General features: G+C 36.1%; 2 protein-coding genes across 3 annotated transcripts in view; one reads left to right on the forward strand and one right to left on the reverse strand.

The window, feature by feature from the left end:
• The window catches only part of LOC145694344 (uncharacterized), a 273,653-nt gene that overhangs the window by 246,869 nt on the left and 11,177 nt on the right, over nt 1-15,607 (forward strand). For both annotated transcript variants that reach the window (XM_081770471.1, XM_081770472.1), the window contains 2 exons: nt 7,334-8,404; nt 12,516-13,985. In XM_081770471.1, the coding sequence (XP_081626597.1) occupies nt 7,334-8,404; nt 12,516-13,985 (2,541 nt within the window). The remainder of the gene's footprint in view (nt 1-7,333; nt 8,405-12,515; nt 13,986-15,607) is intronic.
• LOC145694345 (striatin homolog) overlaps nt 1,646-15,607 on the reverse strand; it is a 77,283-nt gene continuing 63,321 nt past the window's right edge. Inside the window, exon 7 of the mRNA XM_081770474.1 lies at nt 1,646-2,414. Coding sequence (XP_081626600.1) covers nt 2,310-2,414 — 105 coding nt within the window. The 3' untranslated portion in view covers nt 1,646-2,309. The remainder of the gene's footprint in view (nt 2,415-15,607) is intronic.

The raw sequence follows: 15,607 nt of genomic DNA on the forward strand, positions 1-15,607 counted from the left end.
AGTATTCATCAGGTTATCGCGTATGCTGATGTAAATTTAATAGGGGATGATAGAAGAACAATAGAAAAATGTAGAGATTTTATTAAACGCTTGCTGGGATATGCGTTTAGAAGTAAATGCAGAGAAAACTAAATACATGGGATCGTAATACGGCAAATTATGGAAGCGTTAAAACATCAAATAATACTTTCGATAAAGAGGATACTTTCAAATATCTAGAATCAGTATTAACAGACCAAAACGATATTCACGAAGAAATTAAATGTCGACTAAAAGCAGAAAATTCGTGTTATTATTCGGTTTAAAATCTTTTGTCGTCGCGAACTCTATCGAGGAATTTGAAGCTTAAAATACATATATAACGATAATTATGCTGTATGTATGGTTGCGAAACATGGTCGCTTACTCTAAGGGAAGAACGTAGACTAAAAGCATTTGAGAATAAAATCCTGAGACGAATATTCGGACCCAAGAGGGATGGGAATGGGGAATGGCGGAAACTTTATAACTAGGAACTACATAATTTATACAGTTTACCACACATTGTTAGGGTCATCAAGTCTAGGAGGCTCAGGTGGGCAGGCCATGTAGCTAGGATGGAAGAAGTTAGAAACGCTTTCAAAGTTTTAACTGGAAATTCAATCAGAAAACTACCATTAGGGAGAATTTAGGCGCAGATGAGAGGACAATATTAAGATGGAGCTCTTAGAAATATGAATACAAAGTAGAAACTGGATCCAGTTGACTAAGGAGGAAGTCAGTAGAGAAGTTTTGTGAACGTGGCATTGAACCTCCGGATTCCATAAGCCATAGAATTAGGTATTATTATTATTATTATTATTATTATTATAAATCTTTCCTAGATATTGTCCACTCTTCAATAACATTATTATGAACACTAATCCTCATGAAAAATACTATGTGCGAAGAATATGTTCATAATTCACGAGAATGTAATTTCTGAGTCAATGTACGAAACACGCTTTCTTTTCCTAATACGATGCTTGAGTTGAAGAACTTTACTTGCATGTCTTCTTCACTACGTATGTGTGGTATCTACGATCAATTAAATTCAACATACCTTCTTAGTAAGCTGTGAATCGAGAGTCTTCTAATGCTCTTTATTACCATTTTTTATCAGATTTATTTATTGTACCATGGCTGTGGAAACACCTTGTATGTAGTATTTTGCCTAATAATCTTTGGTGCGAACTGTTGAATTAAAGCTGTAGAGTAATTAATAAGAGAGAAATCAAACCTAGAACACAATTAAGTTATTACTGAACTTTTATTTAAAATTAAACGATGATCCTTTGTATTAAAGAAAAATACTTGTTAAAAGCTTTGGTAAGAATATACATTGTATAATTGTACTATTTGTATTCTCAAGGGTAGTATTTCTTGTTTATAATTTTATTACTGAGAGGTTCATTTTTCCATTTCAAACGCAATTAAAAAAGAATCAAACCCTTAATATATATTTTGTGCAAACAAGTCAATTTTTGTTATCGTTATGAAACGTTTGTAATTAGGTTTGATGTACATTATTATAACTGTATATGTGAAATAAGTCAAGTGATTATTTCGTTTTGTTGTTTATGCAAACGCAAAAGAATTTGTGTAATATGAAATGGGTTTGCCCTCCATTGCAGTGATTGAGACCAAAGGCCTGTCAGTAGGGTCGAGTGAAAGTTGTAGTGAAGAAGTGTTAGAAGTTTGTAATGCAACCACATATCGCCATTTCATAGAACCTTCTCCAGAAACTGTGGAATACAACCCTATTTACGAGAGTGATTACTTGGATGCGTACCCAGAAAACGAGGAATACTTGAGTGAGGACTCTCATATTGCTGTGGAGACAGGAGATGCCTTGTTAAAATCTCCATCCTTAATATTGAAGGCCATACAAGAATCGGAGCCACAAGAAGAAGGTCCTGCTGACCAGGATGTAGTTTTGTCCCATGAATTCCTGAAGCATTTGGAAACACTGGAAGCATCCGATGACGAGGAGGCAGATGAAGAAGTAAGATCTTATATGAGTTCCGAAACCTCCTCCTCTGATTGCCATAGCGTCTCTTCAGGAAGCTCTAACAAGGACGCCAATAGTAGCTCAGATTTTCAAATCGCGTTCAAGATATCTGAACCTCCGGCTCTTTCATCACAGGAAGAAACACCGACATTTATAAGCTTCCGCGTAGTAAATCCTTCCTTGCCTCAAATAAACAATAGTAAAACAGAAGTCAAATCTAAATCAGTGTCACAAAACGTATTTTCCAGTTTCATTTCGACAACTTCAGAAATCGGTCTCTCTACGTCAACCCACTCAAATGTAAAGAATCAATCATGTTATGGATACACTTCAGGAACTGTGGAGAGCAGAGAAGCCGTTGGAACAACTGAAGATCCAGTGAGAACTGAAATAAAAGAAGAGGAAGCTGAAAAATATTTTGGTATGCAAGGTATATCACTTCTTGTTGATAAGTAACAAACACGTACAAAATTTTCTTTTCCAGTATCATGTAATGTAATGACATTGCAATTGCTTCCTAGACTTGCATACTTGCCTTGACTTGTTTACAAATGTCTATAGTTGACTTTCGAAGAAGCTAACCTGTGTGTCGATGAAATGCTCAAAATGGCATTACAAGACATAATACTCGGAAAAGCATATTTTTGTTGTGGAACAATGTTTACCATTGATACATATTTAGATAGAATGCTACTCTGAAAAGCCTTTAAGTTCTCAGGATAATGGTTCCATTTTTCTGAATGTAATTACCTATATAATCAAATTTAAGTTGTATGAAGTCACGTAAATGTCGGTACATGAAAGTTACGTAAATGTTGGTTGGAAAAAATCTGTTTACCTGTAAAAGTTTTACAGTTAATTTCTCTCCTCTTTGTTCTTTTCTTAAATCATATCCCGGTAATTGATACTTACAATTATCAGAACAAAATAGTTCGTACAATAAAGATAGACTCTATATCAAACAATTAAATTAATAACAAGAACAAAATCAAATAAGCATGGCTTATTTTTAGAGAACAGTTAAATTCAAGGAAGATCACAGAACAGCACATTAACATACAAGCTTAGTGTATAACGTTTCTGGGTTCGTCCCTGTAAAGAGCGACATTCTTTATAACGTTATCGGGTTGCTTCCCGTTGATTCGTGGTCGGGAAATCGTTTTTATAACGTTATTGGGTTCGCTCCCCGTTGGCCCATGATCGGGCAACCACTTTTATAACACTCCTGGGATCGATCTTAGATGTCCTTGTTCGGGCGCCATTTTATAACGTTCCCTGGTCCGTTTCTGAAACGGGTGGTATTTTATAATGTCCGTGGTTAGTATCTGTTTCCTTTGAAGTACTAAAGTAACCAGATGGGACGATACCACTTACAGAATACAACTAACTAAAGCTTTTCGGTGATTTTATCTCATTTATCTTTGAAGTAAGTTGTCTTCCATAAGTAATGTCGTCAATTCTGGCTATTTTAGTACTTCAAAAGAAACAGATACTAACCACGGACACATTATAAAATGCCGCCCGTTACAGAAATGAACCAAGGAACATTATAAGTGTAATAAATAATAAATTCATATTATGTGGACTTGAATAATATCTGAAGTGAAAAAAATTAATTACATATAGTTTTTTCGAGAATCAAATTCATGACGAGGGTAGAAAATGTTTTAGATTAAACAGCGTTTCGACTTATGTTTAAAACTAAAGATAAATTGCAGGGAAAGAGTACATAACAAAAATTCAACATAAGTTTGTTCTTCTCTCGCATTTTTTGTTTTTTATTTGAAATATAATTCCTTGCTGAAAAATTTTCCTTTCTTTTTGCATCCACCTCTTTTTAATCCCATACTTATTACATAATTTGTTGTATTTAAATAAACGGAGATTATTCTTCCATATTGCTTGTTGCTCTGTAGAACAGTCATCAGTTATGTAGATAATTTCGTATGTGTCTTACGTAGTTAATTTTCTTTCCATATTTTTCTCGAGTGTTTTATTACTAATTTTATGCAAAGAAATGTAAGAAAATTAATTTTACGAGCTAGATTCTTCCTTACATTTTTCAATATATGTATATACAGCTTCATGTAGTCGTAATGATCAGTTCAACTTAGTGACAATAGATGCTTATACACGCTCACTCAAAAACAATTGAAACTGAAGCTGGTACTCACATTCGCAACAGATTCACCATATAAACTATCATATTTTGAGGAGTATAATGGTGTATATGTCTGCATCTGAAAGTACAAACCTCGTATACTTCTGCTTCTGCCCCAGTAGTCTTGATCAGCAGATTACAACATGGCACATTTTGGCATGTATTAATTAGATTGAATCAATATCTCATTTATTAGAAGAGATTTAATTCTTGCAACCAAATTACATTTCATAGATTACTCAAATAAAAATCAGATGTTCTGTATACTCACATTCAAAAGAGTTTACTGATTGAACTACAGGAACTCTGGAAGAAAGTGTGTTGTCATTCGTAATAAATATACCATAGCTTGCATTTACGAGAACTGGGTGACTGGGATTTTTTTTTTTTAAAAGAAAACAACTATCGTTTTGCATGTACACGGTTCCAGAACTACTTTCCAAATCTCTAAAAATTACGAAGTGTGGGTGTCAATTAGTACACTCTTAAGAAAATTATCACCATTAGGAGTCACAAGTGCTACAGGCTGCAACATATCAGTGAAGATCTATGTACAAAAATCAGCTAACTTTTTTCAGCAGTATTTTAAGAATATGGAAAGAGAAGAATTGATACTCGTTTGTATTTTTTACTTCATGTATTATTTCGATTTGCAATACAGCTTTTATCAAATTACACAGCATACCACGTCTTGTGATTTAGTCACACACATACACACACAAAAAGAAGAAGAAAAAAAGAAACAAAGAAAACAGAAAAATTAGTCGAGGCACCGTGATTGAATTTTAACCACTTATTACTATGCAAATAACATTTTTTTGTGAATATTTCGGATACTTTAAGTGTATTCTTTTGGAGATATTACAGGTTGAACATAGCCGATTTTTTAAATAATCACAATGTTTGAAGATCAATAATAAAAAAAAGTAAAAAAAGGATGACACTCTTAGCTGTCAAACTTTTTTAGAAAATATTATATTACGAAGTACTATATCTAAGAAAAGAATTAACACAAATTTTATTTTTTCTTTAAAATTTCAAAAATGAGAATTTGCATTTTTAAAACTTTAACTTTCAACATTTTTTTAAAAAAAATGTTTGCAACGTAGACGGCTTAAATGTACACAGAACATAAAATATAGTACAGTTAATTCTCTTTCAAATGAGTGAATGAATGAGTTTTGGTTGAAATCAATATCTATCTTTAAAAAATAACAAGCTACAGCGTTTACCTAAAATCTTTGTAATTCGCAAAATACGCCCACTCGCCTATACCAAATGACTACTCAAAAGAAAATTGATCTTAAAAAAGGAATGAATGCTTGTTTTCAGCTCTTGTGTACGAACACTTAAAAGTAATAAATTTTGTCAGCTATCTTTTTATCTGAAACGGACGATTTCAAATAGATTGACTCGTAATAACATATATTGTAATATTAAGTATTATTTTAGAGTGGCAGTAAAATCGAAAGAGGAATACATGTAGAAAATACGGAAAAAATAGTTAAAAGTTAAAAAAAAAAAAAAAAGAAATACATCACAATCAAGAAAGTAATAAATGTCTATTGAACTCTCTTGTGGCTAAACGGTTAGCGTAGGTACTTACGGCCAGGCGCGGAAGACCTGGGTTTGATTCTCAGTGAAGCTCATGTGATTCGGATCCCACGTTAAGCAGTAGGTCCACGTCTCATATAGCCTCAATATCATTCAATCCAATACTACATGTGTCATTGTGAATATATCCATAAAGACTGATATGATTTTTTAAACAAATTAAATAACTTTGCAAATTAGAAGTACGTATATGAATCCGAATATACATCATAGGGGATTTTGAGCAATGATGCAACAGTCTTACAGGCTCGGGACTCACAATATGATTCAGCTGACTTTACAAATAAGAACCATTTCGAATCTTGCATAATTTTACCTAAAATAGTTTATATTAATAAAATCTTAAATAATGTATTACTCGCAAAATCTCAAGGGAAACGACGCTATGCTACTTCTTACCAATTTTTTATGAAGTCAACAGAAGACAAACGCCATATGAGGAATATTGAAGTCAACGCTTTAAATATTTTAAGACATGATTGTCGGATTATTAATATGAACTGAAGTCTTAGCGCAATTTTTAACATTTATTTCACTATATATGTTATTCATTTTAATTATGTTTCTTTATATTTTAATTTTTTTTCTGTCGCACAAGTGACGCCAGAGTTTCTGGTGCGGGGTGTCACGGACGCTCATCGATATCATCGTTAAACTTTGTCCGTGATTGTACTTTTAGTTCAATATTCTTCAAAAAACATTCAACAAACAACAAAAATTAATAATAAATGTTTCAAAACTAAATTGTAATTAATTAATAAACTCTTTATCTATAAAACTGCTATATAATTCTATTTTTAAAATCATTGCCAAGCACTGAAGTCAGCTAGCTTTCACAATTCAACATATAAAATCCACGCATTGACAAATATGATAACAAAAATAAATTTCAAAGGTTCACATCTTTACATATTTCACCACAAATACAAAAAATTCCATAACCTCATCTCAAATCAAATAACAAAACTACTGGGCTTTTCCAGTCAAAGCAGTAGTAGCTTCAAAAACCTATCAGGAAAAGCACCTTATTACTAAAGTAAATCATATTATTCATCTAAACAACATCAATAAAAAAAGGTATGTACCTGTTTCATATTTGTCAATGCCTAATCATAAGTCAGTGCTTAAAAAGTTTCAAACAAACACTACTAATCAACACACATTAAAAACATTCCCCACAAATCCTATTCTTTTATTTCAACCAAAATAATTATCACAAATTTATTAGTATACAAACTTATCAATGTCTAAATTATTAAAAAAAAGTTTTAATTATTGTTATAACACCTCTTACATACACCCCATTCTATGTAAATCATAAATAACTCATAACATAACCGCAGCATAAAAGAAAAATTAAAAAGAAAACAGCAAATCAAGTATGCTGCTATCCCCAGCTGACACTATCTCTTTAAATATGATTTTCGTCACTAAATGTACTAGTTTTCGTATGCATATAATACATAATATTTCCTTGATTTTACTTTTTTTTAAAAATGTAATATATCAAAATGTGTCTCATGTTTCAGGTCAAACATGCAACGTTGTTCAGAGTCAAACTGTGGCTCGATCTGTCCTTCAACAAACAAACGAAAGGCATCATCTCTCTACGGCTACATCAGAAGTTGAAGCATATAACAAACCAAAAATAAAATCTGTGGAGACCCTTGTGAGCACAAGGTCAGGATCTCCCAAAATTACTTCCATTTCCTTGCATTACGACGACGGAGACAAACCGAATGTCCAGATGTTTGGTGAAAGAGAGAACAAACCAATAGACGATGGATTAAAACGCTCTATATCAAACCAGAGAAGACACGTCTCCGAGAAAATGAAGAATTTCGATAAGACAGAGCGAGATATTTCTCCACGGAGAGGCCTCGCAAGTACTAACGACGAAGAACACAAGAATGAAAAGATTCAAAGGCCAGACAGAGTCCCGTCGCCAACAAAAAGTTTCATGGGCGAGAAATTTGTGACTCAAACAATGATTCTGTCTGATCCTCTACGGAATGATGATAAACAAAGATCTGGTTTCGAGAAAGGAAGCCTAGATTATGTGGTAGCATCACAGAGTTCTTATAAGGAAAGTGACAGGAAAGCTAGTGTTAACACTAAATATATGGAACAAGAGTCACCAACAAGATACTTTTCTAGAAGCTTGTCTCCGTCGAAGAAGATGCCCGATTCTTCTCATGGAATCAGCTCAATGGAGCAACCACAGAAATCGAGAGCGGATACTCCCATCAACGAGAAAACTCAATATCGATACTCTCCTACGTACTTGAAAAATCAACGAAGTGACTACAATAACGTTGACGAAATGAAATCAGGAAGCTCATTTGAAGTTCCCAATAAACAAATAGATTCCTTATCCAGAAGTCGATCTCCGCAAAAATCTTCTGTTTATTTTGGGTTGCAAGACCTAAATACCATGGGAGCTGCTCCTACAACTGCAGCGGAAGGTACTGAAGTTACTGAATCAAAGACTGAAAATGCTGTATCTCTCAAAGCCTTGTGTTCGTTCACGAAAGAATCAAGCCCTAAGCCGAAGGAACAAACAGTCAGCCAACCCGATAAAAACAGAACTCTTAATTCTGGTAAGTAGGATATGGCTATAACTTTAAATAAACTTTGTAATGTGGCTTAAAATGTTTCAACTTCGTTTGTGTTGTTAGAAGGAAGATTCAATGTTGAGACTCATTTAAAGTGAATACTTTTAATGGACAACTTACTGTCAGCTGTTATAATTACCTGTTGCTTATTTGCGTTACATTATGAAGGCTGTTACAAAATAATGCTCCTTCGTTGGCTAATCACCTATTTCAGCGTTCTTTATTACTTGCACAACTTCCATTTACTCTGATGAGTTGAGTTACCACCTATCCAAAGCAAAAGGTAGGGACACTTCACGCAGCACATGAAGGTAGATGTATGATCCATTTTCCGTAATAACTAATAAGATAAAATAAGTCTTTCTAATGAGCAAATCATATTTACCTACAGGGTGTGATTGAAAAGTACCGGAACTTTTTTTTAGAACAACAGGTTTATTGAACTTTTTTTTTACAAAAACTGTTAAAATTCTTCAAAATACATTCCTTTTGCGTCAATACAACGCCGGAAGCGGTCTTTCCAGTGTTCAAAACAATTTTTGTAGTCGTTTTCCGGAATGGCTGTAAGCTCCGCGGTTGCGCTTTTGTTTCGGGGTCGTACTCGTAGCACCATGTTTCATCACCACTGATCACACTGTCTAATAACCCTTCGTCGGCTTCCACACAATCCAGCACTTCACGACTCATTTTCACTCGCAGTTCTTTTTGCTTCTCGGTCAACACCTTGGAGGCCTTCCGCATGTTCAATTCTTCAGTCACAATTTTTTGCACTGCATAGTATGTCAAATTAAGTTCTTCGCTGATCTCCCGGAGGGTTGTCCGGCGGTCCAGGTTTAGGTATTCGCGAACTCGGTCGACATTTACATCGGTTTTCGACGTCGACGGCCTCCCAGAGCGTGGTTCGTCATCGGCGTCCTCCCGGCCTTCCCTGAAGGCCTTGTGCCACTCAAAGATCCGAGTACGGGACATCACATCTTCCCCAAAGGCTTCCTTGAGCAGGTCCTGGGTCTCGGTGAACGTCTTTTTTAGTTTGACACAAAACTTGATGGCGTAGCGTTGGTCAATCTTTGAATCCAAAAAACGTGACCGACGACCAAAACGACGTTCGCGCGGACAGCGATGCTTTCTCAACCGCTGCTTGCAGCGCACTGGGCCAAGTTCCGCTTGAAAGAGGAAGGTCCCGCGCACATTTCCCCCCTCCCCTCACATTTTTCGAACGCCAGAGAGCCGCGAGGCGGGAAAAGTTCCGCTACTTTTCAATCACACCCTGTACTTGATAAAAGGAAAGTATGCTCTAAGGGTTTCTGTTATTTTGTATAATGTGGAAACTAAATATTATTATTATTATTATTATTAATGTACAGGTATTATAAAGATTAGTGGTAGCCCAAACCATCAAACAAATATACGCCACTGTTGCTGTTATTCAACACGGTCCTCCCCTTAACGATTTTTTTTTTTCAATATTGTTGCAATACTATAGACTAGTCGAATAGTAGCGTGAATAGTGTTTTGTAAGTCAGGTCTCCATGTGAGCTACATTGACATTTGCATAATCAAAATGCATAATCTTAAGGGCCAGTTTAAACTTGAAGAAATGAAATCCGATGGACGCTATTCAGGGAATAAGAAAGATTCTTGTATTTGAAACCACAGCTTCTCCAATTTTTCCAGCAGATATGTATAACATGATGCATAATTGTTGCGTCGCATTGGAGGTAATGCACCAGCAGGATGTTCCCATGGTCCATAGCTCAAGAGACTGTGGCTGGGGATTTTGCAGCGGAGCACTTTGACCGTCTTTTTTGAGCGTACAGAACATTATTGCGCCATTCCCCCGAGCACTGTTCTATCATAAGGTCGTAGGAAGTACAGTTAGATTCTGTGTACAATAGTAACACAAACACTGTACAAGTAGTATCCTGTTGTAATGACCCGAAACAGCCTTACATGTCTTCACACGTTCACGTTCCGTAGTTCAACATTTACGGAACCCAACTGACTGCAACTTTTTTCATACCCAAGCCCTCATAGCCTTTCACATCCGTTTATGCCTGATAAATAATTTCTCCTTCATCAGTCGAAATGGGATTCGGTGATTGTTATTATTAATTTATTATGATATTTCAGAGCTTTTCAAAATGACAAAAGTAATAAGAGCTGTGTATCACTGCAGAAAGAGAATAACAACTTTTGAGTCAGGCTGTGGCCAAACTTAATGCAAATGACAACAGTTCAGTTTGGTTTTGTTTATAGATATAGTCTCCCAATCTTTTTGACATCTTCCCGTAAATGAGATTTTTTCAAAAAAAAAAAAAATAATAATAATAATAATAATAAATAATAATAATAATAAAAAAATAAATAAAATACAATAAACTAGGCGCGTGCAATTTATGGCGTCGTGTCTTTCATTGGCACTCATAATCTATCGTTCTTGCGTGGCTTGGCGTATGTAATCCAGGTTTCGATTTAAGATGATAATATGCATGAGAACTCACTTCGATCACCCCCTTTTGTCTTTACAATTGGCCTACATGTGTCAGTAATCTGAGCCCTGATTCTTGTTCTCTCTCAACGCCTCCTGCGAGGGCGCGATTACCAGTTTGAGAACTATTGTTCTAAGTTATGACGGGTAATAAATAAGAAAATAAGAGAAATTTTAAAGTAAAAGGAATATAATTTTTCTCTTAAGGGATGTGGTGATCCTCTCTTTATTGGATTAATACTAGGAAAGTTTTGCAATACTACCTTATTTCTTATACTTTTTCAAAGTACTTCACACCACATATTACACACTTTTCTATTCTTCGAAATCAGTCGTCGAAGAAACTCTGCCATCTTTTAGCAGAGATCTGTGCACACTCGTCGTCCCAAGCCCTTAGTAGGGCATAATCGCTTGTAAAGCCCCTTCCTTTTAGTCTGGTCTTCACATGGGAGAACAGCGCGAAGTCACAGGGAGCGAGATCTGGACTGTACGGAGGGTGCTCTAAGTTTTAGTCCACTGCTAGCCAAATACTCTGAGCAAACTTTTGAACGGTGCGCTGGAGCGTTATCGTGGTGAAGAAACCATGTGTTTATCCTTGTGTTTGGGCGCAACTGTTTGAGAGCTGTAAGAACTTTAGACAGACATTCCTCGGTATACCACTTCCCTGTGTCTGTCTTCTGTGTTTCTAAGACAGCTCGCTCGACAATTCCTCGCACACTAAAAAGTACCGCCACCGTTCTCTTCTTCACTGATGTGGGCTTTCGAACAGGCACGGGGGGTCTCCTCATCTTCGAACATCCATACTTTGTTTTGAGCCTTGGTTGTACGTAATAGAGTCAAGTTTCATCATCTGTCATAACACTGTTGACAGAGGAAAATTTTCCATTTTATTTATTTATTTATTTATTTTTTATTTATTTACTTATTTATTTATTTATTTTTAGCATTTCACGGTGCCATGAAACACGGTGTGCCATCTGCTCGTCGGTCAAGTCATATGGTACCCAAAGGGTACAAAGCTTTCTAACTCGAAGGTGATTGTGGGGAATAGTACGAACTGCTGATGCATTAACGCCCAAGCATACCTCTATTTGATGGTATGTAACCCGTCTATCTGTCTCAAGCTCTTTTCTTCCTGCAGCAATGTTTTGTTCAGTCACAGATGAAGATGGCCAACCTGACCTTGGAGCGTTCTCAAGGCTGAAATTTCCTTTTTGAAATTCTCGGTACCACCTAAATATCATTGTATAATCAGTACAATTCCCTCCAAGCACAGGAGTCATTTCGTCTAAACACTGATCAACGCTTAACCACGTGCAAAATTGTAGCGCAAAATTGCCCGGTATTCAGCTTTTGACCACGACGACATCTCCACCTCTTTTCACTAACTCAGCTGAAAATCAACTGACTGAGACAATGACTGGAGCTTCTACAGTGCAGGTATGGACATGTCTAAACACGTACTAAGTTGCAAACTCCTGTGATGATCCGTTCTATTCTATTGCAAAACTTTCCTAGTGCCCTTTGTATTGTACAGAATTATCATTAATTACAAGGTATAAGTCTATCATTTTGTTAAATTGAAACTTTTCTGCTTATTATCACCAGGAAATCCTTCAGATGACAGGAGTTCTCCACTGCAATCTTGGAAAACACCAGAAACGCCTACCGCCTACTCAGAAAAAAATAAAAACAGTCAGTTGTTACAAAATAATGCCAGCAACCAATTATTTGAGCAAAACGTTCCTACATCCAAACGGCAAACGGATGAAAGATGCAAACCTGAAATCCGAAGTGTAAAATCATCGAAATTTGAGAAACACCCATCAAAAGATGAAGTCTTGAAACAAACGTTGAGCATCCATAAACAACCAAATTCTAAAGATGAACATTCCGTGTCACAATCTTCAAATCTTCCGGAGAATTCGTCAGTGGGGAAAGAAACGAAGAGAAATTCTTTGTTGCCATCGCGAGACTCAAGCTCACGCTCGAGTCAAAAGCCTATGCATGTGACTCGTTCTAGTTCGTCCCGAAGCGACAAATCAGGGCTTGTTCTTCCAACATATCCTGATGAGACCGCTATATTGGAAGAACTTACGAAAGCAGCAGATGAAATATTGCAGGCAGTGAATGGTTATTCAGACGAATCGCATCCTCCAACCAGTGATGATGACTCCAGCAGCAGTAGATCAAACTCTCGACGATCTAGTCAAAAAATAAGACGGTGCGAAAGATTAGGAACCATTGCAGAAAATGGAAGAAAGACATCCGGAACGAGATGTAGAGGAAAACAACCGGAGAATGGGCAGAACAACAAACATTCCAACGCTAGCAGGGCTTCACCAGCGAAAACACACAGAAAAACTCCGTCTACATCCTCAGTAGAAAGTATGAAAGATAGTAAATCACAAATTTGCCACAAACCACCATCACATAACACAAAACCAACTCCAACAAAACCTCAAAATGGCAGTCGGGCAACGCCGGACAGAAGATCACCATCTGTACCATCGACTGGTCGCCAAAGGCTTTCAAAGACTGGGTTAAAAGAGCAGATGGCGCGAGGGAGCTCATCAGAAGACGTGACTCCAGCCGGCAGCTTGAAGAGACAGCGAGGAGTACGGAAGAGAGTTGGTCTCCGGGAAGGATCGCAGGACAAGAAAGACGTTCCTGCAACAAATGGTGGTGACGGTGACCTCACAGAGACCTACGAAACGGAATCTGTAGATGGCGCTGGCTGGAGGAAGACCAAAACCACTGTAAAGAAGACACGACTGACGCATCAGGCATCTCCAAAGAATTCCAGCAAACTCTGTTGTACGGATAGTGACGGTTCCAGCAAGGACTCAGCAGCTGCACCAGGAAACAGAAGGCCTTCTGTAAAGAGTCGTTTGAATGACAGCAAAGAAGGTGGTCTCTTGAGGAAGGAAGGACATCGATTCCACCATGAGACGGAGGAAGTTGTGGAAGGGGGCCAGAGAAAAGTGAAAGCGACTACCAAGAAGGTGACAAGAAGAGGTAGTGAACGGCTTAAGACTGGAGGAGAAGAGATTACAGAAATTGTGGAAAAATGTTCCGGTAAGTTTATAAATACAATCTTTTACGATATTATATTAATATTAATATTATTTCAAATATTTCAGCAAAAAAAGAAAAAAATGGTAACGCTTCGAGTACCTATTTTTCTTTCATGTTCGGAAATTGTTAAAACTGAAAATTAAAATGAATTTTGTTTGCTTCATCTAATACTTTCAGTCTTTTGTTTTATCGCTTTGGAACAGGCCCTACTGTTCTAGAATGCTTTAATTGTTTTGTTTTTAAATCTAATATAAATATATAATTTTCTAGAAAAATCTATTATCTATTCAAAATACTGTCATTTTTTATATTAAAGTGTCTTGATCTCACCTAAAAAAAATGCAATGTCAAGTTACAAAGCTATTGTTTTACTGTCAAAGAAATGAATAAATTAAAATTATTATGTAAGTGCATGAGAGGATGATTCCAATCAACAAAAAGTTGGTTACTTACCAACGAATCCTCCCGTGGGGAAACTAAAAACTCTCCACACTTTTCGGAACAAGCTAGTTCCGTCTTCAATGGTAAGGTAACAAGGATGAAAACGGATGAGAGAAAAAAAGGTGTAGAAAAAAAGAATAGATACCACAGAATGAATAAATATAACGTAAAGAATGCCAAAATACCACGAACAGAGCATAGTGCGAAAGAATGAGCTGAGTTGAAGGAAGGACGATATCTATGTTACGACACTATTGCCAGATTACAGATATACATGAAGGGTAATTAACCAGATTTTATCCATATTTCCAAAATCCAGACTTAAAACCGTTATATTTATGAATAAAGAATGATTCTTTCATCTCCCGTTATTTCTCTGCTTTTGCTGAACCTATCAATTAACATGTTTTATATTGTTTGTATGAAGCATATGGTTTATATGTATGCTTTGTATGAAACATGCTTTATATTGCTTATATGTTGCTTTAAGGTTGGTGTAAAGGGACAAGATTTGTCAATAGATGTCACACTACAGTCTTCGTATCTCTCTCATGTATTTTTTACCTTTCACGAAAATTCACAAATTCTCTTACAAATTTCGACCTAGAGACTTCAAACTTTTGGAGAAAGAACTTCATAACCTATCGAAGGCAACAATCCGTGCCGATTTCTTATTTTGAATTTTCTTCATTGTTGAAAGAGTTATATTGTTATAGGTTTGGATATCCCTTTCAATAAACAAGCCATTTCAACAATGAGGAAAGTGTTAAATAAAAAAATCGACACGGATTGTTGCCTTCGATAGATTATGAAGTTCCTTTTCTAAAAATTTGAAATCTCTAAGTTGAAATTTGTAAGAGAAATCTTGAATTTTCTTGAAAGGTAAAAAATACATGAGATACGAAGACTGTAGTGACATCTATTGGCAAACCTTGTCCCTTTACACCAACCTTAAGTGAAGGGCCAATCCCCACATGCCCTCTTCTTGTGACTTTTTTGATTGTCTAACATGTTATTTTCTTTAAATTTGGATTTTGGCAACATTGATAAAATCTAGTTGCCTACTCTTCATGTATACTTTGGATCTGGCAATAGTGACGTAGCATAGACATCGTGCTTCCTTCAACTCAGCTCATTCTTTCGCACTGTGCTCTGTTCGTGGTATTTTGGCATTCTTTACG

Source organism: Thermobia domestica, chromosome 9 (assembly GCF_964235325.1).
Source record: "Thermobia domestica chromosome 9, izTheDome1.hap1.1, whole genome shotgun sequence".
Taxonomy (NCBI): Eukaryota; Metazoa; Arthropoda; class Insecta; order Zygentoma; family Lepismatidae; genus Thermobia; species Thermobia domestica.